This window comes from Impatiens glandulifera, chromosome 6 (assembly GCF_907164915.1).
Source record: "Impatiens glandulifera chromosome 6, dImpGla2.1, whole genome shotgun sequence".
Lineage (NCBI taxonomy): Eukaryota > Viridiplantae > Streptophyta > Magnoliopsida > Ericales > Balsaminaceae > Impatiens > Impatiens glandulifera.
Genome location: NC_061867.1, coordinates 49,905,654 through 49,933,137, shown reverse-complemented (window position 1 = coordinate 49,933,137; position 27,484 = coordinate 49,905,654). Strand labels below are relative to the sequence as shown.

Here is a 27,484-nt window from a genome sequence, read left to right as displayed (position 1 = left end):
TGAAACCGCCCCGCGAAAACCGAACCGAATTGCCCCGTTTGGGATGGTTTTTCCCCGAAACCGAATGGGAATGGAACGGGGATGGTATTTGTGTCCCCCGCCCCAACCCGCCCCGATTTCACCCCGAATCTACCCCGAATCTGCCCCGAACACCATAAACATAATTAAATATATTAAATTATCAATATATTTATTTATTCACTATATTTTATAAGAGTAGTAATGTTATTTCTTTATAATATCATAAATTTTAATATATTATAATATATATTATATTAAAAAACTTGTTTATATAATTTTATTGTATAATTTTTATTTTATTTTAAATAAAAATAATTATTAACGGTGCCCCGCGGGATTCCCCGAAACCGAAAAAAACCGAACGGGGCGGGAATGGTATTAAAAAATTCCCCGAAATTAAAACGGTGCGGGGACGGTAAATGCATTCCCCGCCCCGAACCGCCCCATTGCCATCCCTACTTATAATAGCTTTCCAATTTTCCACAATTCTAAAATCCTGCTCGATAGAGGACTTTTGTTGCTCGCTAATTTTATTAAAGCTGTTTCTTCCCAAAATCGGTCTCTTGCAATTTGGCTTTGTGAGAAGACTTTCATAGAAAGATAGAATGGAATCCCGAATGGAGTTTTCCTCGACAATCTCAATCTCATTCACCTTAAAGATAAATATCTGATTATATTTTATTCGATAGTTTGCAAAGTTGTGGGAAAATTTGCTATTAGAATCCCCACCTTAAGCCATTTACAGTATGATTTTTGTCTTGTATTATCTTCTTCCCATTTATAAAGAAAGTCAAGTTTTCCATGAGGGTGCATCTGTTAAAGATTTCAACTTCAGTTAAATCTCGTTTTTCTTCCAACATGTCAATGATATCAATATCTTGGGAAACGTTAGTAATGTTTGAATGAATGGAGCCAAAGTTGACTCGCCTCCATTCTTTAATGAAATTTTTGAGATTTTTAAGTTTAAGAGAAAGGATAAACGATGGTCTCCCCACAACCGGTGAGTGATCCACCCACCACTTCCCCACTTCCGACACAAATCATGATCCGAGAGAAGAGCATTTTCGAATCTAAAATATGGTTTAGGTTGAGAGGTTTAGTTGCAGTTTAGGAAAACGGGCTTGTGGTCATAAAGACGTCTTCTTCTTACATACTTTTTAGTTGTTATTTGTTTGTGTTCAATTAAACTGTGTTCTGTTCAGTTTTATTATTAATTTTTTTTTACAGAAGTTGATTAAATTGAATTTAATTAAATAAATTATAGATGTATGAATTTAAATAAATTAAATACATTCATGAATATTACTAAACCTAATTCATTCATGAATTTAAACTAAGTTCATGAATATAAATAATAATTAAATAAACACATTCATATACCTGTACATAGTTGTAGTACTGTATATAATATTGTATAAGTAAAAACCAAAAAATATAGCAATATTCACCAGTGTTGTATACAGTATTATCATGGCGTCTCATCTCAAAAGTGTTAAAATATCAACCATGACAGATGAGATACAGAAGACGTTATGTGAGCATGCTAAAGATGATCCATCTTGCACTCAAAAACAACTACAACAATGGGTGGCTGAAAAATTCAATCTACAAGTAAGTCAGGCAACAATATCAAACACCATTAAGAAGTCAACAGATTATCTATCGACTAATATGGATAGAGGTGGTACAAAAAGACACAAAGGTGCAAAATTTCCAGAGTTAGAAGCATTTCTTTATGAGTGGTTCATTCAATATCAAGATCGTATAAATATGTTTGGCGAACTAATCATTGAGAAAGCAAAAGTGTTATTAAAAAAGATATTTCCCACGGATACCCCATAAATAAGTTTTTCTCAAGGTTGGCTCGAGAGATTCAAATCAAGGCACGGCATCAAGTCATATCGTTGTTTTGGAGAAAGTGGATCAGTTAATATGGAAAATTTGGAAAGCAATCTACAAACTATAAGAGAGAAACTTGATCAATTTTTTATGAAAGATGTGATCAATATGGATAAAACAGGATTATTTTGGTTGATCATTCTCTTGCAACAAAACAACTTGAAGGTAAAAAACAAGACAAAGAAAGAATTATTGTTATTATTTGTTGTAATGAGGATGGTTCAGAAAAAGTTTCATTGTGGTTTATTGGCAAATATTCTAAATTAAGGTGTTATAAACTTAAGTAGTTAAAATTGTGAATATCATGTCAACAAACGGTAATGGATGATAGGAACTTTGTTCATGGATTATGTTCAACAACTCGACAAGAAACTGTGTGGCAGAAAAGTTCTCTTCAAGGTAGATAATTGTCCTGCTCACCCAAAAGTTATTAAAGGACTTACAAATATCGAATTATTTTTCTTACCACCCAATACTACATCAAAGATTCAACCTAGTGATGCTGGTATCATAAGAAATTTCAAGTTTCATTAACGTCGGAGATTTTTTCATAATCTTTTGGAGGGATTTGAAACTGGGACTCCAAATACATAGAAGATAAATATTTTAGATGCAATGAATTTTGCAATTGCAGCATGGTCGATAGATGTTCAACCAAAGACAATTACAAATTATTTTCAACACTGTAAACTAAGGCACGTGAATACAACTGCAATTTCAGAAGATGTAGACCAGTTGTCTAAAGATGTCTAGCATTTAAGTCTTCTCATTACAGAATTGAATTATCGTTATACAATGGATGCTGAAAAGGTTATTGATTATCCTAGTGAAAATAAAGCCGCTGCAGAATTTTTGAATGATGAACAAATCATTAGCATTGTTATGGAAAATGAGAAAGAAGATGAAGCAGAATATGACAGTACAGAGTTGGAGCCGGTCTCACGAAAGAATGTCCTTCAAGCAACAATTACATTGCGTAATTTTCTCTTGCAATATGAACATAGTACGCCACAGCTCCATAATGCATTAAGAATGATTCAAGATGAAGTGTAAGGAGACATCAATTTCAAAAGGAAACAAATTATATTTGAGTCTTATTATAAAAGTACATCTTAGAATAAATATCTATAATTTTGATGTAATATGGAATTATTAATTTATATATTATACGGGACTTATATGCATTAGCAAAAATATATTATCTTATAAATTTAACGAATTATTAATTTATCTTAATGGTCCCGAGTTGGGACTACAAAAATTTATTAATTAATCGAGGTTATTAATTTATCGAAGTTTTACTGTATTTGATACTCGTGGGTACCCGATAGTCGGAATCAGATATTTTAAATTAGAGTCGGGTATGAGAACGGTAAAAAATTACTCAAGTAGGTTCGGGATAGAGATTGTACCAAACTCAAACCTAATACTCAATTATATTAATATTATATATATATATAATTTTATTTTTATTAATGAAGTGATTTACAAAATCTTAATCATGATAATATAAATTATTTATTAACCCACACTTCACATCAACCAAAATATTTATTTATCATGACTATTCATCTTCAAATTTTTAACAACAAAAGGTGTTAGGATCTAGATAGCCGCTGGAGGACCGGGGTTGGACCGGTTAGCGGTTCTTACTCGAAGGGTGGTGGTTAATCCGGTTAGAGATTAACACCGGGGTTTCAATACTACACAAACTGTCACAAACCCTTGAATTAGGTTCAAGCGTGGAAGAGGTTTGTTTCAGGTTGAAGCAGCACACTTGTATGATAGGCAGAACCGGTTTCGGATGATGAAGATTAAAGAAAATTGATGGGTCGGTTTCGGTAACCTGGTGATTCGGCTTGGGTAGAGTTAGGTCGGTTTTAGTACGAGTCGATTAGATAATGGAACCGGCAGAGAGTAAATGACAAGACAGATTTTATGGATGTTCGGAGATAAAACTCCTACGTCACCCCTTCCTCTCGAAACCGCGAGAAGGATATTCACTAAGGAATACAAGTACAATCCGATCGAGACTTATTTCCTGCTCGATAACACTCTTACAATTTACACCGGAATTGTAAAATACACACACTAGCACTCAGGCTTTCTCTAGAGATAGAACACACTGTTTTTCACTTGTAGATTAAATGCTCTTAGAATTTCTCACTTGTCCCACTATGTGTCGCATTTACTCTTCTTCAACTGCCCCTTTTATAGGTGAAATATGCCAACGGTCATATTTCACTACCTTGAATCTGATTGGCTGAGCAGAGGTGCAGAGGTTCAGTGATTCAGACCCTGCGGTCATCTTTTCAGACCTGACGGTCAACCTCAGACCTAGCGGTCAGTCTCGCAGACTTGGCAGTCTGTTCTTTCGGTGTGTAAGACAAACCTGCTAGATTTGTCTTTTACTCAATGTGGACACTGTCTATTAGACAGTTGTCTGTACTTGGAAGATCTCCTTTCTGACTTATCCCGAAGTGGAAAGATCATGTAGGACTGTCTTCTGCAGCCTGCAGACTTTCCTCAGACTTGTATAGATATGGAAGTGTTCAGTCTGTTCCTTTGGTATCATACACAACAGATACCCGAATTGTCTTCTTGTACTGGTCGGTCATTCGACTTAACCGGATGGCTTCCGGTGTGAGTGATACAACTGGACTTCTTCCGGTTATTCCTCTGCCTTGTGGCTGATCGGCTGTCTGATGTTTCAGGTTTTGAGCTTTGGCCGATCCTTTCTTTGTGCGGTCATGTTCCAAGTGTTCCTGGTCGGTTTAGTGACTTGACCGGCTAGCTTTCTTTTGTTTGACCGGTCCGGTTCCTTGTTCCTGCATGGAAGGTTTATTTAAGTTAGGTTTATGTGAACCGGTCTAATTTTATCTAACAATTTCTCCCTTTTTGATTATTTTATTTAAAATTATCAAAATCATGTAAGTTTGCAAACGTAGGCCGGTTCTTTCTTTGACCGGATTTTTGAAACTGACTTAGGAGAATTTTTTTTTTCGAAAAATTTGGAGAAAATTTTGAGAAATTTTTTGTAAAAGTCTTTATCTTTTATCTTATCAATTTCTCCATTTTTGATTATTTTATTTAAAATTATCAAAACCATGTAGAAATGCAAGTGTAGGCCGGTTTCAAAAATAACTTTATATATATAGATAATCGAAAGTAGAAAATATTATATAGAAACATTAAGATAGGCATAGTTAAGAGAAGGAGAGCCCTATTCCGAGTCCGAGAAGTCGTAGCTAGTCATCAACTTCTTGTTCCGCTTTTTCTTCACCGGTTGCGGTCGACTGACCGATTCGGAGACTCGTTGTCTTGTAGACCGGGGCTGCAGGTGCTCTACATCCTCTTCTTCGGCATGAGTAGCCTGCTGCGGTATACTCTCAATAACCGTGTCAGTGACCTCCTTTAGCAGATCGACCACTTGAGCCTTCTTTGAGGATTCCCGTTTTTGCTTTGTCGGAACTGAAACGGAAGTGGCCGCCTTTTTCTTTTTGTTATCGGCTGCAAAGCTTTATAGCCTCTGTCTTTCTCTTTCTAACTGTTCTGCATCTTTCGTAGCTTGAGCGGCTACCGTCTTTGCAAATCCCGGGAACTTAGCCTCTGTCCTTCGAATTCGCTCGGCTTCTTCCTCTTCGGGAAGTTGCGGTGGATCCTTCGCTTTTCTTGCTTCGTTGTCCAGCGCATCCTGGACTTCTTGAGCCGCTCGGGCATCGGCCTCCACAGCCGCGGCATCCGCATTTATCTTAGCTTGGAGCAATTCGGCAACTTGTGCGGTCAGTGCTTTGAGGTCGTCCTCGAGACCCGCATTCTTCTTTTCAAGATCGGAGACCCTATCAAGTGTTGTGCCGACCAGATCCTTAGTAACCTCTGTCAGTCTTTCATCGGTCTCTCTTTCAAGCCGGTCAAAGTTCTCTTTTAACTCGGAGGTCGTATCCTCCAAAATTACGGTTCGCCTAAGGTGGTTGCTGCGTAGAGCCGCTTCTTTCTGTTGATCATCTTCGATTTCTGAGAACCGGTCATCTGTTCTTAACAAAAGTTGCCTCGTCTTGTTGGCGAACTTGAGTGCCGAGCTAACGGTTCTCTGCATCTTTTCTTCGAGGCATTGAGCCGCGGAGTCTGCAAACTCTCGGATAAGGGTCTTGACCCTTTCTTCAGTAACACCCAGTTCGGAGACTTCCGGTTGTTTATGTGGAGATTGCCCGGTGAGAGGAGGGTCCGTCCTTTCATCGGTGTCATCTGTTGCCGGATTCGCCCTTGGAGGGGTTGCCTCATTAGTTTGACCCTTTTCGATCCGTGGAGGTATATAGCGCGGTATTTCTCGTTGTTTGTACATCACCTCCAGCCGGTCAATTTCTTGGATGAGTTCTCCTCTCGCTTTCTCAAGCCTTTCCAATACCAACGGAGTTAGGGTATCCTCCGATGTTACCTCTTCGAATCTTTCCGTAATTTTCCGGATCCGAACGGTTAGCTTCCGTAGCTGTGCTCTCGGTCTTAAGAGGCAGGTTCGGCCCAAAGCCTCGTGGATAGTTTCGGAGTTTGTGAGGTCCATGATTGTGTCCTCAACTCCCCTCAGCCTTCAGAAACATTCTTCATCGCTTAAGTCTGGTAGAATGTCTCTATAACGTTTGCCGAACCGGTGCTCGTGCCATTCCCGGTATATCTCGCCAACCTTATCAGCTCGTTGTTCAGTGACCCTTAGGATTCTGTGCGCTATCTTATCGGCTTTTGTCGGTTCGTCTTCCTCCTCCTCTTCTTCACCGCTTTCTTCACCGCCCTCGGTGTTCTCAGAATTTGCGCCTGTATCGGTATTATCGGGACTTTGGCCCGAATGCTCTTCTTCATTGTCCGGTCTTTCGTCATCGGTCTTTTCTAATTCGGTCCGTTCAGATGTGGAAGCCGACTCTTCCTCCTCTATTTGTTGTGGCGGTTCCGAAAAGACTATTTTCTCATTTCCTTTGCTTTCGGCCTTTTCTTTAGCTGGGGCCGCTTTCTTGCCGGTTGTCTTCTTTCGGCCACCTGTGGAACCGGGGGCCGGTTGCTTCCTTTCTAGGAATTGTTTGGCTCTGATTAGGCTTCTTGATGTGATGGTGACGCCGGGACCGATTTTGAGGTTATGGTGAAGGAAGATCTTACCGAGAGGAACAACGTATCCCCATGACCGGGTGGAATCTGGTTTCACCATATCCTTCAAATTGTTGAACACCTCCTTTGTTAGGATCTAGATACCAATTGTTAGGATCTAGATAGCCGCTGGAGGACCGGGGTTGGACCGGTTAGCGGTTCTTACTCGAAGGGTGGTGGTTAATCCGGTTAGAGATTAACATCGGGGTTTCAATACTACACAAACTGTCACAAACCCTTGAACTAGGTTCAAGCGCGGAAGAGGTTTGTTTCAGGTTGAAGCAGCACACTTGTATGATAGGCAGAACCGGTTTCGGATGATGAAGATTAAAGAAAATTGATGGGTCGGTTTCGGTAACCTGGTGATTCGGCTTGGGTAGAGTTAGGTCGGTTATAGTACGGGTCGGTTAGATAATGGAACCGGCAGAGAGTAAATGACAAGACAGATTTTATGGATGTTCGGAGATAAAACTCCTACGTCACCCCTTCCTCTCGAAACCGCGAGAAGGATATTCACTAAGGAATACAAGTACAATCCGATCGAGACTTATTTCCTCCTCGATAACACTCTTACAATTTACACCGGAATTGTAAAATACACACACTAGCACTCAGGCTTTCTCTAGAGATAGAACACATTGTTTTTCACTTGTAGATTAAATGCTCTTAGAATTTCTCACTTGTCCCACTGTGTGTCGCATTTACTCTTCTTCAACTACCCCTTTTATAGGTGAAATATGCCAACGGTCATATTTCACTACCTTGAATCTGATTGGCTGAGCAGAGGTGCAGAGGTTCAGTGATTCAGTGATTCAGACCCTGCGGTCATCTTTTCAGACCTGACGGTCAACCTCAGACCTGGCGGTCAGTCTCGCAGACTTGGTAGTCTGTTCTTCCGGTGTGTAAGACAAACCTGCTAGGTTTGTCTTTTACTCAATGTGGACACTGTCTGTTAAACAGTTGTCTGTACTTGGAAGATCTCCTTCCAAGTGTTCCTGGTCGGTTTAGTGACTTGACCGGCTAGCTTTCTTTTGTTTGACCGGTCCGGTTCCTTGTTCATGCATGGAAGGTTTATTTAAGTTAGGTTTATGTGAACCGGTCTAATTTTATCTAACAAAAGGTTAGTTCCCTCCTATTCATTTTTCATCTTTAACATTATCCTCTCTCATTTTTCAATATTATTTTCTCTAATATTTTTAATATTTATTTTTCTCTAATATTTATTTTAATTATAATAATAAAAATATTGATATATTCTTTAACCACTACAACATAAATAAGAATAAATAATATTTTTATTTTTATTTTACATTTTTTATATTATTAGTTTTAAAATTATATTTCTTATTTTATCAACGTCTAAAATCTTATAAATATTTAATCATGTAATTGGGTACCCGTCAGAGATCAGGTACCCGACTAATTGAGAACGGAATACAAATAGAGATATCCGTCGAATTTAGGGTCAAGTAGCGAAATGAAAATCAGGTTAAGGAAAAGATACATTACCTAGTGGGTGTAAGGTACCAGTTATGCTCCCTTAAATTAGTAAAGTAACTTAGAAAATTCAGTGATGTACTACATATTTAAAAATTGTCTCACTAACTAAATTTTCAGATCATGAATTATTGACAAAATATCAAACTTTTTATATTTTAGAAGATTGGGAAGGAAATTTAAAAAGAAAATAAAGTGACAAACTAATAAAAAAAATTATCTCTTCTCTTTTTACTCACACTTTTTTAATGACACTTTTTCAGGGACGGATCTATGTAGGGACTCGAGCCCACCCCGAAAAAAAAAATTTACGGTTAAAATGTGATATTACCCCTAATTTTTTAAAAAATTCAATAAAATTTAATATTTTGTTTATTTAATTATTAAAAAAATGATAAAATTTACCTTTATTTACCCGTTTTATCTAAAATTTTCTCGTTTTTTATTTTAGCCCACCCTACTACCTAATCCTGGATCCGTCTTTGCACTTTCTCACATTCCCTCCCTCAACCCCATATATTCCTCCACTAATCTATCATTTAACTCTCCGTTCCTATAATTTCTAAAGCCTTCCATTCCATTTCAAAGCTGAATAACCAAACTTTAAGATGGTTCAAATGAATTAATAAAAAAACATCATTCTAGTAATAATTATATGGTAGCATGTACAGAAATCCAATTGACAACAAACATAATATATTCTAGAATGGATAAAAAACATCATTCTAGTAATAATAAAATGGTAGCATGTAAAATAATTTAGCTAACATCAAACATATACATTCTAGAATTATATCTTAACAAGTAATAAAATCTGCATATTTTGCATATACTTTGATAGGAATAAAAAGGATAACAAATTGAAGCTTCTTCATTGGGTATAATTTAGTAGGAAGGTCAATATGATTATGGTTATTTAAGGTTCTCACATCCATAATTTTTATTTTCTTGTAATTTTTATTTACGGTTCTCGCATCCCTAATTTTTATTTCAAAGAAGCGATACTACAAAGGATAATAGTGGCAAAGAAGAGACATCAATGACAAGAAGGGGCACTACAAAGGAGAGATCTCAAAGACCTAGCAAAATTTGGATATGACACAGGCGATCGAATATGGCGAAGACAAGTAGCGGTACTATAAAGCACTCCTCACATTCCCTCCTCCGAAGTCTGGCGAAGAAGATCGAATATGGCGAAGAAGAAACATGTAACTCTCTTCAACGGGTGAAGATAAAATAAGAAAATATATCATTTGAATATTTTATAATTAAGAATTTAACCCTTTTAAAACTATTTTTTTGTTTTTATTTTTACATCAATTAGGAGTTTTTATATAAAAAAACTGCTTTTATTCCCTATAATAACGGACATCAAAACAAGTTCATATTGAGAATGAATTGAGCGAGAATAAGTATTAGTCAAAAATAAATTTTAATCTAAATCCGATAAACATAACATACTTGAAACATGGGCGATCAATGGTTTTAAATCAGTTATCACGGAGAATAAGAATTGTTCAAATAAAAATAAATTTATAAATTATAATTTTAAACAAAAATAAATGTATAAAAGATATTTACAGCCTCATTAAATGTATACAAAATATTATACATGTTACCCCAATACTAAATTATTCACTATAACAAATTATTAATTAAAAATAAATCACTTAAATAAATAAATTAATATTACATACAAACTAAGTAACTTAGTTTCTTAAGTTAAAGAAAATTATTAACTATATTTTAACTCTTAAAAAATACAAACTAAATTAACTTTATCAATAAATCACAATCATTTCATGTAGTTTTTCTTTTTATCAATATCAAACATATTTTTCTTTTAATGTCTTAATTTTAGTTAAAACAAAGGGTTAAAAAAAAGTATTTTTGGTGAGATTTGAAGTCCTAATCAAACAAATTATACTCTTTTTTTTCAATCTTGAACCACTAGACTATACAATATTATTTAAAAAAATTAATAAATATTTTAAAATCTTATTATTTTTTATTAAATGGGCTACCTTAAGAGTGGGCTGCCCTTGTCCTAGCCTATGGACTTTCTGAGCTTACCCGGACCCTGAATATGTATAATTTGTTTTGGTGGAGTTTCCTTATAATAAATTATATTTTAAAAAAATATTTATTAAAGTTAACTAAAAATCTACTTAAAAATAATATATATGAAAATTGCAGCCAAATAATTATTTTAATTAAAATTATGCATTAATATATATGTATATTTTGCAATTTTGTATTGCAGTTTGAATCTTCTTCATTATAATTCTTAAGAGTAATGATAAGTTTCGGATATGTTATCCCACACACACCATGTCTCATTTGTTATCCCACTCCATACAGAGTTTTATTTTTCTAGACAAAAAAAAAAAGGATCGAGGTATTTTGGTACATTTAAAATGATTATTTGATTGATGAAAAAAAATGTAAATAAGATATTGATTTTAGGGTAAAATCCCCACAAAATAAATATGGAAGAAGCTCCAAGCGATAGTGTTCTTTTCATGTAATTCATATATAGCCTAACTTTTATATTATGATATCATATTTTATGTTTTGTAATTTTTATCATATTATTTACATTTTAAATATATGTTTATTGAAAATATTTCTCTTTTTCAACATGAATATTTTGTATTGCTTAAAGATGATTATTGGGTCACAATATAAACATATAATATCTAAATATGAAAGAGATGAATGAATAATAATCGCATTTTGTCTTTGACACTTTGTCTGTACATCTTTATCTGAAAATGGAACATAATAGATGTGTCGTCTTTTGGAAATGAAGTTGAATAAATATTCAAAACGAATGTGAAAATTTTGTTCGTAGTAGGACTTAGAAAAATAAAATGGATATACCACGTATAAGAAGAATTTGTGCATATTTTCAACACAAAATTATTTTATTTCAAACAAAATAAAATGTATAATGAACAATTTCAAACAAAAATAAATGTATAAGAAATAATTTTAAACGAAAATAATTATAAAAAAAAAAATTTTAAACAAAATTAAATATATAAAAAACAATTTAAAACAAGATGTTGTATAGAGATATTTCTAACTTAATTAAGGTCATCTCCAATCTAAATATTTATTCTTAAATTCAAAATACAGTAAATATCTTATCAAAAGTAATTCATCTCCAATCTAAAAACTCAAACTCAAACTCAAATGAATATTCTCAGAATATTTCTTTTTATAATAATTTTTAAATTTTTTAATATTATCTATATATTTATCTAAAATTATAAATTGAACCCATAATTTTATAACAACTTATTAATTACTATTAATTTTTAATTATAAATTAATTATTTATACAGCTGTAGAAAATAAATTAAATATTATTAAATAAACACAAATTACATTTCACAAAAAAAAAATACAACAAAACAAATTTTATTAAATATAAGTTAATCATATAAACAAATTAAAATTATTATGAATTAAACATATAAATACAGTAAAATATAAATAAATAAAATAGATAAACAAATTAAAATATAAATAAGTTATGTAAATTAATTAAAAACAAACTAAAAGGACTGAAATAAAAGTTTTGGAAACTTTTGAGTATGTGAATAGTGTTTCTGCAAATTTGGGTTTGGAGGAGAGAGAATTTGCAGAAAAACTCAAAATTCAGTTGAGTTTGCAGGTAGATTGGAGAGTTAAAACCTATTATAAAGATGAGTTTGCAGGTGAAGTGGGTTGGAGATGATTTAAATGTGTAAAAAGTATTATAAATAAGATTCTAAAATTCGTTACGGTCATTAACCCGATTTTTTTTTGGGGTGAATTCCAGTTTGACCGAATTCCTGTCTTACCAAATTTTAATTTAACAACATGGTTGCATTAAATTAAGTAGTAACTAAGCTGACCATTTTTAGGAGAAATCTAAAATCCTAAAAAATAAAAAAATTAATCGGTAACATATTGATTGGAGATAATTTTGAGAAAATAATAAAGTGTTTTAGTAAAAAAACTTAAAAAAAATTAAAATATATAAATAAAATTAAAATAATAATTTAAAATAATAAAATTTTAATATTTTTGTTAATAAATTAATTAATTTAATAGATGAATAATATTTAATTTTTTTAGTCATTTGAATAACACAAAATCAAATGCGTTTGGTTTTGTTTTAAAACGTTTTCGTACATGATACCGAACAAAATTTGTTCCAACCAAAAAAAAGAAACGTGGTCAATTTGGCAAAGTCCTGTTTGGAGGCATGATTAGGAATCCCATAGCCGACAAAAACAATTGACGATTCGTTTTTACATAGTTTTCGAATCCCAAGAAAACCCATCCATCAATTTTCTCTTCTTCTTCTTCAACCAACCTTCTTCAAGTCTCTTTCAGCTACCCACATTCATTGTCCTCTATCTCTCGCATGCAAGTGTTATCGCATTTAATCCAATCTTCTCTCTATATCTCACCGTTCCTTCAAATCTTTATCATTTTCAGATCACAATTTCATTTCATAATCAACCCCCCACTGTACCTTTTCTCCTCTAAAAGATGTCTGTTGATCTTGAATCTCTATCCGAAGCAACTTCCGGAGCCATTGGAGCTCTCTTAAGCACCACAATCTTGTATCCATTAGATACTTGTAAGACCAAGTATCAAGCCGAAGTTCAACTTCATGGCAAGCGAAAATATCGGTAAATCACTCATCTTTTTTTCCTTTTACCCGATTTCAAGTATTTCTTTTTGTTAGAAGCTGAGTTCCTTAGAGATGAATCATGGGTTTTGTTTATTTTGTTCTTTGCAGGAACTTAACTGATGTTTTCTTGGAAGCTATATCTGGAAACAAACTACTTTCTTTGTATCAAGGTCTTGGAACGAAGAATCTTCAATCATTCATCTCTCAGTTTGTTTATTTCTATGGGTATAGCTATTTCAAAAGATTGTATTTGGAAAAGAGTGGTTCAAAATACATTGGAACTACAGCAAATCTGATTATTGCTGCTGGTGCTGGAGCTTGCACAGCCATTGTTACTCAGGTGATGGATTTATAAAAGTTTTCAGCAAAGAAATAAGATGATGAACAATAAAGAACATTAGCTGCTGTGATTCTTTCAATTTGTTACCTTTTTGGATATTGGGTTTAGATGTATTTGCAAATTTTATTGACTATAATTGTTATTATAGCCCTTGGATACAGCTTCCTCAAGGATGCAAATATGTGAATTTGGGAAATCAAAAGGACTTTGGCAAACTCTGACTGAAGGCAGTTGGAGTGATGCATTTAATGGTCTAGGCATCTCTCTTTTATTGACTTCAAATCCTGCAATTCAGGTACTTTTCATTTGTCTTAGCTGATAATCTGTCAGCGATCTTATTGAAAAATCACCTAAGTTATCATTCTTTTGTTTGTTATAAGTTGTTTTCGGTGTGATTTTTGGCTTCATTTGATATAAAGATTGGTTTTCAATGAGAATTCATATTATATTTTGGTCATTGATCCAATTATTTTGAAAAAGATGATAAAATGTGATAATAAATAGGTTTATAATTGCAGTATACAGTTTTTGATCAGCTTAAGCAAAGAATTTTGAAGAGTGAGCAGAAGAAATCAGATGGATCATCTCCAATAGGTTTATCCGCCTTCTATGCATTTCTCTTGGGTGCTATTTCGAAGAGTATCGCTACTTGTCTCACTTACCCAGCTATTAGGTCTGTTTTTTTCTACTTTTCTCATACTGTTCTAAGATTTGACTTTTTTTGGGTTAGATTTTGCAATTTCATCAAGAAATCGCAGTAAATGTGCACTCCCTCCTTAATACCTTCTTATGTACATTATGCGCTTGAGTTGTGGTGGTCTTTGCCTAATGTATCTATAGCGTATATTCTTTAGAATGTCGTGGATCTACACTGGTTAGATGCGTTATAAAGTGTGACTAGGGGCACCTCAGGAATCTTACCTGAACAAAGTGCCACATAGGTTACCTTTAGACTTCTAATCTCGGGTTAGTAATGGAACACAACATATGTTACTTTTAGACTCCTAATCTCGGGTTAGTAATGGAAGACAACATAGGTTACTTTTAGACTCCTAAGCTCGGGTTAGTAATGGAACAACATAGGTTGCTTTTAGACTCCTAATCTCGGGTTAGTAATGGAACACAACATAGGTTACTTTTAGACTCCTAATCTCGGGTTAGTAATGGAGCACGGCATAGGTTACTTTTAGACTCCTAATCTCGGGTTAGTAATGGAACACAACATAAGCTACTTTTAGACTCCTAATCTCAGATTAGTAATGGAGCGCAACATAGGTTACTTTTAGGCTCCTAATTTCGGGTTAGGAATGGAACACAACATAGGTTACTTTTAGACTCCTAATTTCGGGTTAGGAATGGAACACAACATAGGTTACTTTTAGACTCCTAATTTCGGGTTAGGAATGAAACACAACATAGGTTACTTTTAGACTCTAATCTCGGGTTAGTAATGGAACACAACATAGGTTACTTTTAGACTCCTAATTCCGGGTTAGGAATGAAACACAACATAGGTTACTTTTAGACTCCTAATCTCGGGTTAGTAATGGAACACAACATAGGTTACTTTTAGACTCCTAATCTCGGGTTAGTAATGGAACACAACATAGGTTACTTTTAGACTCCTAATCTCGGGTTAGTAATGGAGCACGGCATAGGTTACTTTTATACTCCTATTCTGGTGCTAGTAATGGAAGGCAACAATGTTGTCTCGTGTCTAAGTTTAGAAGATATTAATATCTCATATTAGGAATCACAATACTCCACGTTAGTGAGAATCGAACCTGAGACCTTATTCTCTTAATCAATATTGTGGTGAAAGTTTTAAACAATTTGACAATAAAAGTTAGATGTTTCATGAATGGGATAGAAGAAAGATTTCTAACATTGGAACTGAATCCACACGTGACACAGGTGTAAGGTCATGATGCAAGCTCCTCACCCTCACGATGACACGAACGACAAGAAAGCAAGACGAAGGTCACGCAAGACAATATCGGGAACCCTTTATTCAATTTGGAGGGAAGAAGGCTTGCCCGGTTATTTCAAAGGACTACATGCACAAATATTGAAAACAGTACTTGCTTCGGCATTACTTCTGATGATAAAGGAAAAGGTAGCTGCATTTACATGGATCCTAATACTCGCAATCAAAAGATACATATTACTGAAACCGCGGTTGAAGAATGTCTACAATGCAAGAAAATAAGGGGGGATGGTGTTTTATTTCAATCTTCAGGTAGAAACAATAGTATTATCAGTATAAAATAAAAATAAAAGTAGCAATAATTTGCTAGGAGAGAAAGGACTTCTTTCAAATAATTCACTGATCTTGAGTGTTATCAACAATGTTGTTTGAGGATTAGTATGTCATTTTCTTTTAGATTTTGTTTTCAATGACAAATTTTATTGGAGCTTGTGCTGAACAAATTTTAGTGTAATTACTATTTGCCATTTTTCATCATTTAAATGTTAACCTTGTTTTAATCATTTAAATATTTGCTTTGATTCAACTTAGTCAACTCCAACTTTTATGAGATTAATCCATCCGATTTAGGTAGTTATTTTTTTTTTTATCAATATTACTTTTAGTTTCTAAAGAAAAATTTAGATATAACTAAAATATTTGCTACTAAAACTGAATTGTTGAATTCAATTTAAATGTTTGTGTAGAGTTTTGGATCGGTTTAGATAATTTAGTCGCATTTTTACACTTTTTCACATTGCAACGTAATAGAAAAAGTAGTCGGTAATGATAATTTACTATAATTGGTGATAGTAATAGGCATTTCATTTACACAAGTGATAAAACACAATAAAAGACACGATAAAATTAACTTTTAGATAATTGAATTGTTACGCTCCAAGTTAAAATGGATCATAACTATAAGGGTCGTATTAATCATCCACCAACAAGAATAGGTTCGAATAAAAAAAATTGAAAAAAAATCATAACTGTAAAAGTCATTCTAAGTAAATTTTGAGTAACAGAAAAAACAAAATAAAATAAGATTGAAATTTCATCATAACTATCAAGTTATGCATCAGATTTCAGGTCTTTATCACAATAGAAAAGTCTACTAAATGAACAAAATCAAATAGCATCAGATCCAAAAGAAATCTTTCACCTTAATAAAAAACATAAGTTCAGTGTTTCAGATCAGATCTTTGAGATCCATTTCAAGAAAAAATGCTCAAAACTGATTAGGCAATCAATATCAGTTTCAATATTGTTTGCTCCCATTTGAACTCTTTGTGTTGTATTTTTTGATTAATTCATGAATAATTTTATTCAATGCATGCAATATTTGTAAAGGACAGAAATAATTGTTTTTTAAATTTCTCTACTCTTGTTAACCAATGCCCGACAAAAACAAGTTAGAAATAAAAGTAAACTAAATCCAAGTCTGTACAAGCAAATATAGAAAGAGCATTTGATACTACATTTACCACAAACCTGACTGTGCTTTCAAAGAATTCCAACAATTAAAGCAACCTCCATTAACTATTTCCTAGTATTGGAATGGTTTCTCCAACATAATGGTAAAACCAAGCCAATCCATTAGCCACACAATTGGAAACAACATTTCAGGTCCAGATTTGGATCCAAATGGGATCACATTTGAACACTGTATCCATCTGAATTAGTGTGACTCATATTCAGAAATCCATTGACGGTTTCTCTATCAGATCAGGATCCGAATTCAAATTGAAATTCATAAACACAAGTACTTCCATTTAGGGCTAGTATCACCAAGTAAAGGCGAATCTATTTTCTTCAGCAACATTATAGCAGGAGTTTTCAAATTACAATGGTTTCTCAATTCATGACAATCACAGTGTATAATTATATGTTCAACATTCTTCATAGTTTCTATATGAAACACATCATTACCAGGCATGAAGAATTCTTACTGTAACTGAAATATGGTTAAATGGATTGAAATAACTTCAGGAAACGATAGTATCTCCATCTGATGCACAAACTAGAAGATGAAAAAAAAGATACTTTTAACAACATAAAAACTTTACAAGCAATAATGGTCTTCTGGGTTCAAGAAGCTGTACAATAATATTTCCCTAAGCAATCAAATCAGAAATCCATCCCTTCCTTGAAGGAAAAACAGTTTTCCAGGAACTGCAAACACATTTGCGTTAACCTCAAGCATTTTTTGGAAAAAACATTTTGGTTTCAAAATAGTCCAAGCACAAAAGAACGATGGTCGGGGACTTTTTTTTTTTGAGGGAGGACAATCATGTTTATTTACCTCCCTCCTATGTATCTGGTAAAATGGGAATTGATTACATTCCATTATGTCCTCAACTTCTACAACAAAACAAATGATAATAAGCATACAACCTTAGCAGACACAATTCACAATGCTATCTAGAAAGAATACACAACAATATAGAAAAATAGAAAAGAAAAGAAAAAATCAATTCTGAAACTTGCCTGATCAAAACCAAGCAGATTGCATTGAACACTGTATATCAGCTTCTTGAGTTGGACAGCCAACTGACTCCCTCCAACTGGCTTTTTCTTTCAAGTTCAGAACCATAGTTCATCCTCGTGTTCTCTTACAGCAATTTCCATACCCAACAAACTAGGGTTTTCAAATAAAATCTCCAGCAAGAATTCCAGCCATTATCAACCAACTCTCAAATGTGGCATTATTGGAGGGTCACAACAAATGAGATTTGCCCATAAATTCGCAAGCTTGAGAAAGAAGGTGTTGTTATTCCATAACACCAATTTCATGTCTGCATAAATCATAAAGGTGATAAATGTTAATAAAGCTAGACAGATTTAAATTCAAAATCTACAGAGTACTATATAGCAAAAGTTCATTCCGAGTATATATATATATAGTTTTATTGAAAAGAAAAATTCCTCAAGTCTAATAACTTAGGATGAAATATTAGATGTACTCAAAAGAGACATTTTGTATGGCTAAATTTCTTTTATCTTCAACAAAAAAAAAGGAAAAATCATTCTTTCAGAGAAAGGTTAATTGGAAGGATTCAAGGTTTACTCACCCGGAATAGATCCTGCAGGTAGAGCCGACAACTGACAAATGGGATCATGTTGATTGAACAAATAATCCTCAAGAACAATAGCATCAACTTCCTGGATATACTGTGTGCACTCCAATAGTGACTTGACAGTGCCATGACATTCAAATTGAATAGGATCAGAAATATTCTGAAGGGCTTCCTGAAGCTTCGAACTGGACCATAGATCATCACATTCTTGTAGGGTAGCATAGAATGTTGTTGAATTTGCACAACTAAAGAGTATCCATGGTTTGTATAGCTTTGCTGAGGCTCCAATAGTTACTGCAACTCTATAAACCTCACCCAGGGCAAGAATATAAAGCTTGCCTGTCATCAGAAGACACCACGTTAATACAAATTAAGTGATATTTGCTATAATGATGTTCATTTTAATAAACTTTCTTCATTATTTTCAGTGAGTAGTTTGGTTGATTAATCACTGTTTCTCCAAGAACTATTTTAGATTCTCAAAGATTTTTTTAATAGAAATTAAACTATAATTCACTAAAGTTTAATATTGACGACAAAATAAAGTGGAAGGTAAAAGATCTAAAAGAAACACATCACTTTTCTATTGGAAAGTGAAATTGGAAATGATTGTTTATCCATAAAAGAAAAGAAAAATAAGGGTGCAAAGATTATCACATCACTTTCCTTAGCAAATGAAATATCAATGATCAATAAATTCCTTAATTCAATAGAAAACAGGTTCAATACCTTGAGGTTCAGAGAGTATCTGCTCGTGAATATTCTTATCTAATGATTGCTTCCAGATTCGAGAAGCATGTCTCAGTTCCTGAACACAGGAAGAAATCACCTTCAACCATATAGAGACGTACAAATGTTGTTCCTCAGTTGATGCCAAAGTCAAAATTTTTAGCATTGATGTCACATGCTTCAAGATTTCAACTGCTGCTTTCAAATCATTATCTGCCTGTGAAAATAAAATAAAAATGTCAAAGGATAATCAGCTTACTTTCATCTAGACGAACTTCTAAAAGGAACTTGACTACATCTCATTGTCCAAAATTGTGTACCAAAGAGGACATGTCTCATTAAATGTTGAAAATCGATGCTTGGCCGAGTTGAAAAGCAACAAGTAGTCATTTTAGCATTCAACCAAAGCATATGGTTCAAATAGGATAAGCAGAGTTTGTCTCAAGTTTATCAAGATTAAGGCATAGTTTGACTTGGGTTAATAATCCAACACCCCATCACCAATCAATTCTTTCATCAAATAATTCAAAGCATCTATTAAAATTCTAAGATACCCTTTATTCTTTTATTTTTTATAATATTTTTAGAAATATAAAAGTATAATTAAATACTTTAAAGATCTGTACTTTAGATAGCAAGGGTATTTGGGTCATTAAACCCAAGGAATAAAACTATTTGAAATCCAACATCAAACCGGATTTTATCCCAAAAGCCCAGATTATTTGAAAAAAAAAAGATAAAAAAGCCTAAGTTAGCACATACTAGTTTCAGTCTTCTTGATAGTTGATATTCTGATTCCAGCACTTGGAATTCTTCTTCACGGAGAACATCAATAAACTGATCGAGGTCTATTTCACGAGATGGTGTATCTTCTTGGTAGGCATAGCCAGGAAGCAACCCCAAATTGTGAAGTTCTTCACTTGCCTTCTGCATTAAAGAATAGCAAGCACATTATAAACTGAATGAATAAGAGGATCAAGTATTTGCCTATTTGGTAGGGCAAGAACATATTTAAAGCAAGACACCAATGAAGACAATTTTGTTCTCACAGAGGAATGTAATATATGCCAGGGAAACTATGGCCTGTTTTCGTATAAGTTTTTGTCAACTTGAAACTGATCAATGAAAAACTTTTGGATCACAATCCAGAATTTTTCCTCATTAACACATCCCATACAACATGAAAAAAAAAATCACTTTAAAAAAAAATTGTTGCAGTTTTCCAATGTGATTGTGACAGAATACTTTATTCCAAATAGGCTCTCATCATAGCATTTTCTATCCAATAAAATTTCCAGAACTTCTTAGAAAGAAAATTTGGCCATCACTGACCTGGATCTCCTCATCAAGAGCTACTGCTTTAGCATCTTCTACAGAAAGTGCAACACTACTTCGGGAGTTCTAACAAAACAAGAAGTTTAAAATATATAAAGCTGACACCAACCTGAATAGAGAAATACATAAAAGAGACTTATACTGTTATACACTAACCTTAAGATTCTCAAGATGAGACCCGCAAATATGGAGCAATTCCACTTTAAGTTTGCTATAAAATTCCACCAAAGAACTTGTCTTTACTTCAGCAGAAATCTCTTTGTTTGTGTTTCCTGAATCAAGATGAGAAGTCTGCTCTTCCACTCTCATCAAATTAGAAGCATCTTTAAATTCCCAAGAAGCATTATCAAAATCATCATCATCATCAACAACATCACCGTTTAAAGGACTAGGCATAAAATGGGATGAGTTAACTCCGTTTTCATAAGCTACATGGCTAACAGGAGAATTTTGCTCAGACTGACTATACAAGTTTGATAAAAGATCCTTGATGGATATTTTTGAATCCTGACTATGCTTGTCATGTCTTTTGTAGGAAGGGCTATATGGTAAAGCATCTTGTGCATTCAATCTATTATCAGCTTCAAGCTCTTCTTCACCAAAGATGGACAATGGAAGTGCTTCAGTAAATTTCACTGGTTTCAAAATGCTTTCCTGAAACAAGGTAGAAGGACAAATAACATGATTAATAAAACAAACTAATAATGAAACCAAACTAAGCTACATGTACATGGCATGAGATGAGCTATTCGGTGGACATTGAAATACGAGATATTTGTTTTTTCTTTAAAATCTGAGAAAACCTTGATCCTTGCTCATCTTGATTCTTGACACTAGGCATATTTGACATGGAACTCAATTTAAATCACATACTGAGAATCTGAATTAAAGCTCTTATAAATATCACAATACCTATAGTAATAATTTCTCAAATTCAGATTAAAACTCACAATTTTTAACATTTATAATAAATTTCACCTCAACTTCACCTTGTGCACAGAACATTCTCTCTCCCTGTGTAAGAAACATATGATCTACATCTAAAAAAGACTTTTGCCGTCATTTGATGGTGGACATGAAAATGCATCCACATATGAGTATATTTCATATGTGAAGCTTTGTATTTATGCGATTATTCTCATGTATGCATATCTTCTCTACATATGATGCATATCTTCAAACAGCAAATTAAAAATCAACGAGTTGGGAAATGCTGGATTATAAGAACAATGTTCAATCTGTTCTCATCTCAGATTTTGCCCCTATCTGAATGTAGAAATCCAAATATTCTGGTTTGTGCACACATGTCTAGATGTGAGACAGAGAGGAGAGTAGAAGATATTTCTTCAACTTTGCATCTGATTCATGAAACAAACTTTTTTTTTGCTAAACATTAATATTTATTGCACTTTTCATAGGTTAGTGCCTCCCAGTAGGAATCAAGTTTCATACCACTAGCCCAGCTCCTACAATGAATGCTGTCAAATTAATAAGAAATCTTGAAAAATCCAATAACTTGATTACTGGTATTTCAATATCTCAATCCCTAGTCCTTTAAATCTGGGAGGATCAGATAAACTTAAAGACCATGGATTGGATAGATGAATATGAAGATATTGGGGCTTTGAAATTTGGCTGAATTCTTTTTAAGGAATGCGCTGCGGCTACCTCCAAGGCATCATTATTGAACACAAAGTCCCTATTTCTCTCTTTATATATGCTGGGTCAGGCTCGAGGCTTAACAAAATGCTATTTGGCTATAGACCCATTTGGAAACACTTAAGGTATGTTTGTATGATTGGAATTGGAATTGGCAATGGAATTCTAATTCCAAATCCAATTCCACAAGAATTGGCATTGAATTACAATCCATTTCCTATGTTTGGAAAACTATAGAATTGTAATTCATTTACAATTCTCTTGATTGAATGAAGAGATTATTTTATGAATAAATTAAGTACATATAATGTAACATGATAAATACATGTGTATATTGTTAAAATTTTAAACAAGTTAATAATAAAAATAGAGAAAAAACATGGGAAAATAGTAACAAAATATTTGATTAATTTTGTAACTGAAGTAAATTGGAAATGAGAGAAAATGAAGAGGATATAGGGAAAGGAGAAATAAGAGGATTTGGAAAAAATGAAGGAACTAAAAATGAATTGTGAGAAGGAAATGAGGAAGGAAAAAAAGAAACAGAATTATAATTCTTACCTATTTTAGACAGAATTCAAATTTTAACAAATACATCATTTATAATTCCATCAGAATTTAAATTCCAAATCTAATTCTTACATTTATGTCTCTTAACAAACATCAGAATTGGAATTGACCCCTCCAATTCCCCCCTCACCAAACATACCTTACTGTTTTTTATTCTGTATCTGGATACACTTCAGACAGAGGTTTCTGTCCGACTAAAGTTAGTTCCAAACGTTTTTGTATATCTAACGATGAACACTTGACCAGAGTTATGCTTTGATTATCTAACATAAATGAAGAAAAAACTCTGATTCAAAGATTAACACTCACTTGGGCTCTTTCTTCAAAAATCATTCCACCAGTACTAGACGAAGATTGATTTTTATCCTCTGAGCTTTCCTGCAACATAATAGTTTGATAGCTTCTAAGAACCGTCAAGACATGAAATGTAGCTTTGTTAAAGGAAAACACGTGCAAACCTTCTTTGACATAGTTCCTTCAGCGACACTAGTGAACTCTCCAAAAGATTCATTAGCGTCAAAGCTCGTTACAAGTGGGTCAAAATTAAGATCCTGTTTGGTTTCCTCGTGAAGATCTGAGCTAAGATCATTTTGAAGCTCGGTAAACTCAAAAATAGAACCAGAGTTCCCTTCATTTGATGCTGGATGTCCATTGCTGAAATCATATGAATATCCAGATGATGAGACAGTTGGCTCTGAGTTTTCTTGTACTCCATGAAAAACCTGCAAATGAAAGTCAAAGTGTAACTCATATGACAAAAGGCTCAAATAGATTCTAAAGTCACAATCAAGTGCAATCTTTTATGAAACATCTTGACTTTCTACATTGAATGATAAAAAATATCAGCAATTATCTTCAAAGGACAACATCTGCATTCACTTTTGCTACTTTATACATAATGGTCAATTTGGAAACGCTTTATGGATCTATTATGTATATGAAACCGGATCCAAAACAGAAATAAATTATTGAATGTGCCAAACTAAGTTTAGTTTTCAAACGATTTGGTATCTAGATACAAAAACATAAATAAAATAAATTGTTTCCAAATGGGGCATTGTAGTGGTTAATCCATATTATACCTAAATTAGTAACACTTTTCACATGGTTTATTGATAGTCAATATTATGTTGTTTCTTTGGTTGGTTGTTCTTACTTGATTAAAATCCCCAACCTTGGTGGTTATCTGGCTTTCTTGTAGAGGTATTTGTTAGACATTTTGTCTCAAAATTACAAAAACGTGTAACATAATACAATGGTGCAAAGAAATAAGAAATACAATACAAAGAAACAAAATCACTTATAAAAAAAGGGTGATTTTCACCACCCCATTCTTCTCCGTTCCTTTCCCCTTCTCCGTTCCTTTCTACTCGTGTTTGTAATGCGAGAAGTCTTAATTCACAACTACTTCATTACTATACATTTTAACTTATCAAACAATACAGAAATAGAATACCAGGTATCCATCGTCTATAGGACATAGAAGAATATGATTTAATGCAAGCACACTTTCTCAATTGCAAAAGTAAGTAATTTATTCATAGTTCTTACCTTTCCATCTAATTGTCCAATTTTCTCTTCTGAGAATGCATCCTTGAATTCCCATCCCTCATTGTCATCATCATCGCCATCAATCTTATCAAGTCCACCAGTTGTATAAGGAAACTCAAACATAGGTGTATTCGAGACGGAAGCGTTTGGAGAAGAATGCCCATGGAACTCTCCCCAAGACGAGTTCAATCCATTTGGATCAGGAAAAACATCTGAAATCTGACTACTACTACCATCTCTAGCAAATAAATCCCCAATTGAACCAAACTGACCTAAAGTGGTACTTGATTCACTTTTAGTTCTAGAAAGGCCAGTAACATCTGAAATCTGACTACTACCATCTCTTGCAAATAAATCCACCATTGAATCCGACAGACCTAAAGTGGTACTGGAATCACTTTTTGTCCTAGAATGCCCAGTAGTTTCTGAAATCTGACTAACTCCATCTCTGGCAAATAAATCCACCACTGCATCTGACTGACCTGAAGTAGGATGACCGGATTGAGGTTTTGTACTGTGAACACCAGCCTTTGGAGTCAATTCCTCCATGTGTGAATTTAATTCACTCGAATTTGAGATTAAACCATTCATATTTGAACTTTCTGCACTTGGATTTAGATGCATCTCATTCATGTTCACATTTGATCCATTTAAATTGGCAATCCCCCCATTCGTATGGAAAGGACCTGGGTTTGGGTCTAACCCACTAGAACTTGGCACAAAACCGTTAGCTTTAGGCGGATTTTCATGTTCACCATTTGAAATATTAACATTGATCTGCTGATTCTGATTGTATAGATTATCAAGAACGTTGTTAACAGATACACCCGTCCACTTACTAAAACTATATTTAAGGTTACCTAAGTTTTTATCAGCAGAAGTATCATTGGCTCCTAGGCCAGATTGACTCAGTACACTTACATTCTCCTCTTTCTCTTTATCTTCATCTTCATCTGCATCACCAAATAATGATAGAGGCAAAGCTCCTTTTGGTTTAACCCACTGAGCCGATTGCGTCGGACTTGCCACGAATTCTGGATGTTGGGTTGTGGGATCTGTAGAGAAACCAAAGTCGATGGGTTTGGAGATAGTTGAAGGAGATTGAGCGTGAGAGAGTCCGCCGGAGACCTCAGATCGGAGAGGGAACTCAACAAAATCGCCCCATTCGTCATCATCATCGTCGTCGGCATCGGCGTGTCGGCCGTTGATCTGGTTCAATTGGGTAGGGGATTGATTGAGGGAAGATGCGAATTTGAAGTCCCCGAACCATTCATCGTCGTTCATTCTTGTGTCGGCCATTGTCGCCGGAGGAGCTCTCTCTCTCTTTATCTGAGGGACCGGCGGGTAACTTTTGGGTCCGAAGCGCGCAAGTGGGTTTCATGGGGCATTATATATTACCTGGAAACCACCATCTTTCTTTTCCCTTTTTTATTTATTGTTAAATATTTTATACTTTTATTTATAGAGAAATTTAATACAAGGTTTAAAAATTATATGTTAATTTTAAAAATTATGCACATAAAAAATTAACTTGAATCCTAATTTATAAATTAATATGTATAATAAATAAATAAAAAATTTATATTACATTATAGTTGATAATACTATTACGCTTTTTCGAAATTTGTTTAGGAACTAGTCGATCGATTGAGAGGAGTTAATTATTTTGTTCCAATCTATAACTGGTTGGGTAATGTGTTTGTATTTTTTTCTTTCTTATTTTCATATTTTATGATTTTTATTATTATTTTACAATGTCATATTTTTTTTAGTTGTGTTTAAATAATTATTATTATTTTTTAATATAAATTTATTTATTTATTTATTTGAATTAATTAGAATTAAGTAAAATATTTTTAAAAATATGTTACATTATTTTTAATGGATAACTATGAATAAAAATAAAAAAATTCCATCAAACTAAAAGTAATACTTAAGTTTATTTAAATATTAATTATGATAAAATATTTATATAAATAAATTTTTTTTAATAACAAAACATACATTTACAAAAAAAAAAATGTATTAGACATCTGAAAATAATAAAATTAAAAAAAGAAAACACATACAAGAAGTTACAAAAACACATCCACAAACAAATAAACACAATCATTATAGCACATGAAAACTACATACTATAAGTATAATCATTTTCATAATCTAAAAATTAATGTTTCACATAAGTAAGTTGATTCTTAAAATTACTTTTTTTTAGTAACTTCATATTACCAGCATCTGATTCTCTTATATAATTATATTGATGATGATGATATATGACTAACCTTTTGAGAAAATAAATGAAAAAATAAGCACTTTAGGAAAAGAAATAAAAAAAATAGGATAAACATGAAATGATTTACCAACTAACATTCATTTATGGGCAGATTTCAAATATATGAGAAAATTTCCTCAAAATTGTATATTGTCACATTTGTTGATTTCAACTTCCAAACAAATTTTCCATTTTTGTTATTAAAACATTTGCAATCTCTTTTATTTCAAACAAAGAATACATCTTAAAATTAACCTCAAGGTACTCACTCTTGCAATAACTTTCATCTTAAAATGAATGATTTATGTTAAATTATATATATATATATATATATATATATATAATATTTTAAAGTAAAGCAAGAAATTGGGACACATCAGTCAAGTAGAGTTACATGTTAAGAGTCAGAGATAGAAACACTAAATTTTCATGGAATCTCTAACGCGCAAACAAGACATAATGTGATTAATTTGATCTCGATCGAGGAAAAAAATTCACGATAGTGAACCTGAAATCTCTACGAGTATTGTCAAATTGTATAAGGATTTGTTTAAGAAGACATTTAAGGTCAGACCTAAATTGAATGATATAACTTTTGATTCAATTAGTACAACGCAAAAGATATGTTGAAGGCTCGTTTTACGTTGGAAGAGGTTGAGGATACCATTAAGGTGTGTGGAAGTGATAAAGCGTCGGGATGCGACGGTTTACTTTGAATTTTTTTAAGAAGGTGTGACATTTCCTT

General features: G+C 33.3%; 3 protein-coding genes across 3 annotated transcripts; 2 read left to right on the top strand and 1 right to left on the bottom strand.

The window, feature by feature from the left end:
- The first annotated feature begins 1,491 nt into the window (after positions 1-1,491).
- Positions 1,492-2,973, top strand: LOC124943781. Its single transcript, XM_047484252.1, has 2 exons — positions 1,492-1,723; positions 2,696-2,973. Exons 1-2 carry the CDS (start codon positions 1,492-1,494, stop codon positions 2,971-2,973), a joined length of 510 nt encoding a protein of 169 aa, XP_047340208.1.
- A 9,900-nt stretch (positions 2,974-12,873) lies between these two features.
- LOC124942140 (peroxisomal adenine nucleotide carrier 1-like) lies at positions 12,874-15,991 on the top strand. Its single transcript, XM_047482569.1, has 5 exons — positions 12,874-13,238; positions 13,349-13,580; positions 13,729-13,875; positions 14,099-14,253; positions 15,495-15,991. Exons 1-5 carry the CDS (start codon positions 13,096-13,098, stop codon positions 15,787-15,789), a joined length of 972 nt encoding a protein of 323 aa, XP_047338525.1. The 5' UTR covers positions 12,874-13,095; the 3' UTR covers positions 15,790-15,991.
- Positions 15,992-17,591: 1,600 nt separating this feature from the next.
- Positions 17,592-25,852, bottom strand: LOC124941237. The gene is made up of 9 exons (XM_047481533.1): positions 24,468-25,852; positions 23,375-23,638; positions 23,226-23,294; positions 20,844-21,341; positions 20,685-20,753; positions 20,115-20,279; positions 19,353-19,569; positions 18,618-18,962; positions 17,592-18,341 (listed from the first exon to the last, which is right to left on the bottom strand). The coding sequence occupies exons 1-9, from the start codon at positions 25,764-25,766 to the stop codon at positions 18,229-18,231; spliced, it is 3,039 nt and encodes a 1,012-aa protein (XP_047337489.1). The 5' UTR covers positions 25,767-25,852; the 3' UTR covers positions 17,592-18,228.
- Between the last annotated feature and the right edge of the window lie 1,632 nt (positions 25,853-27,484).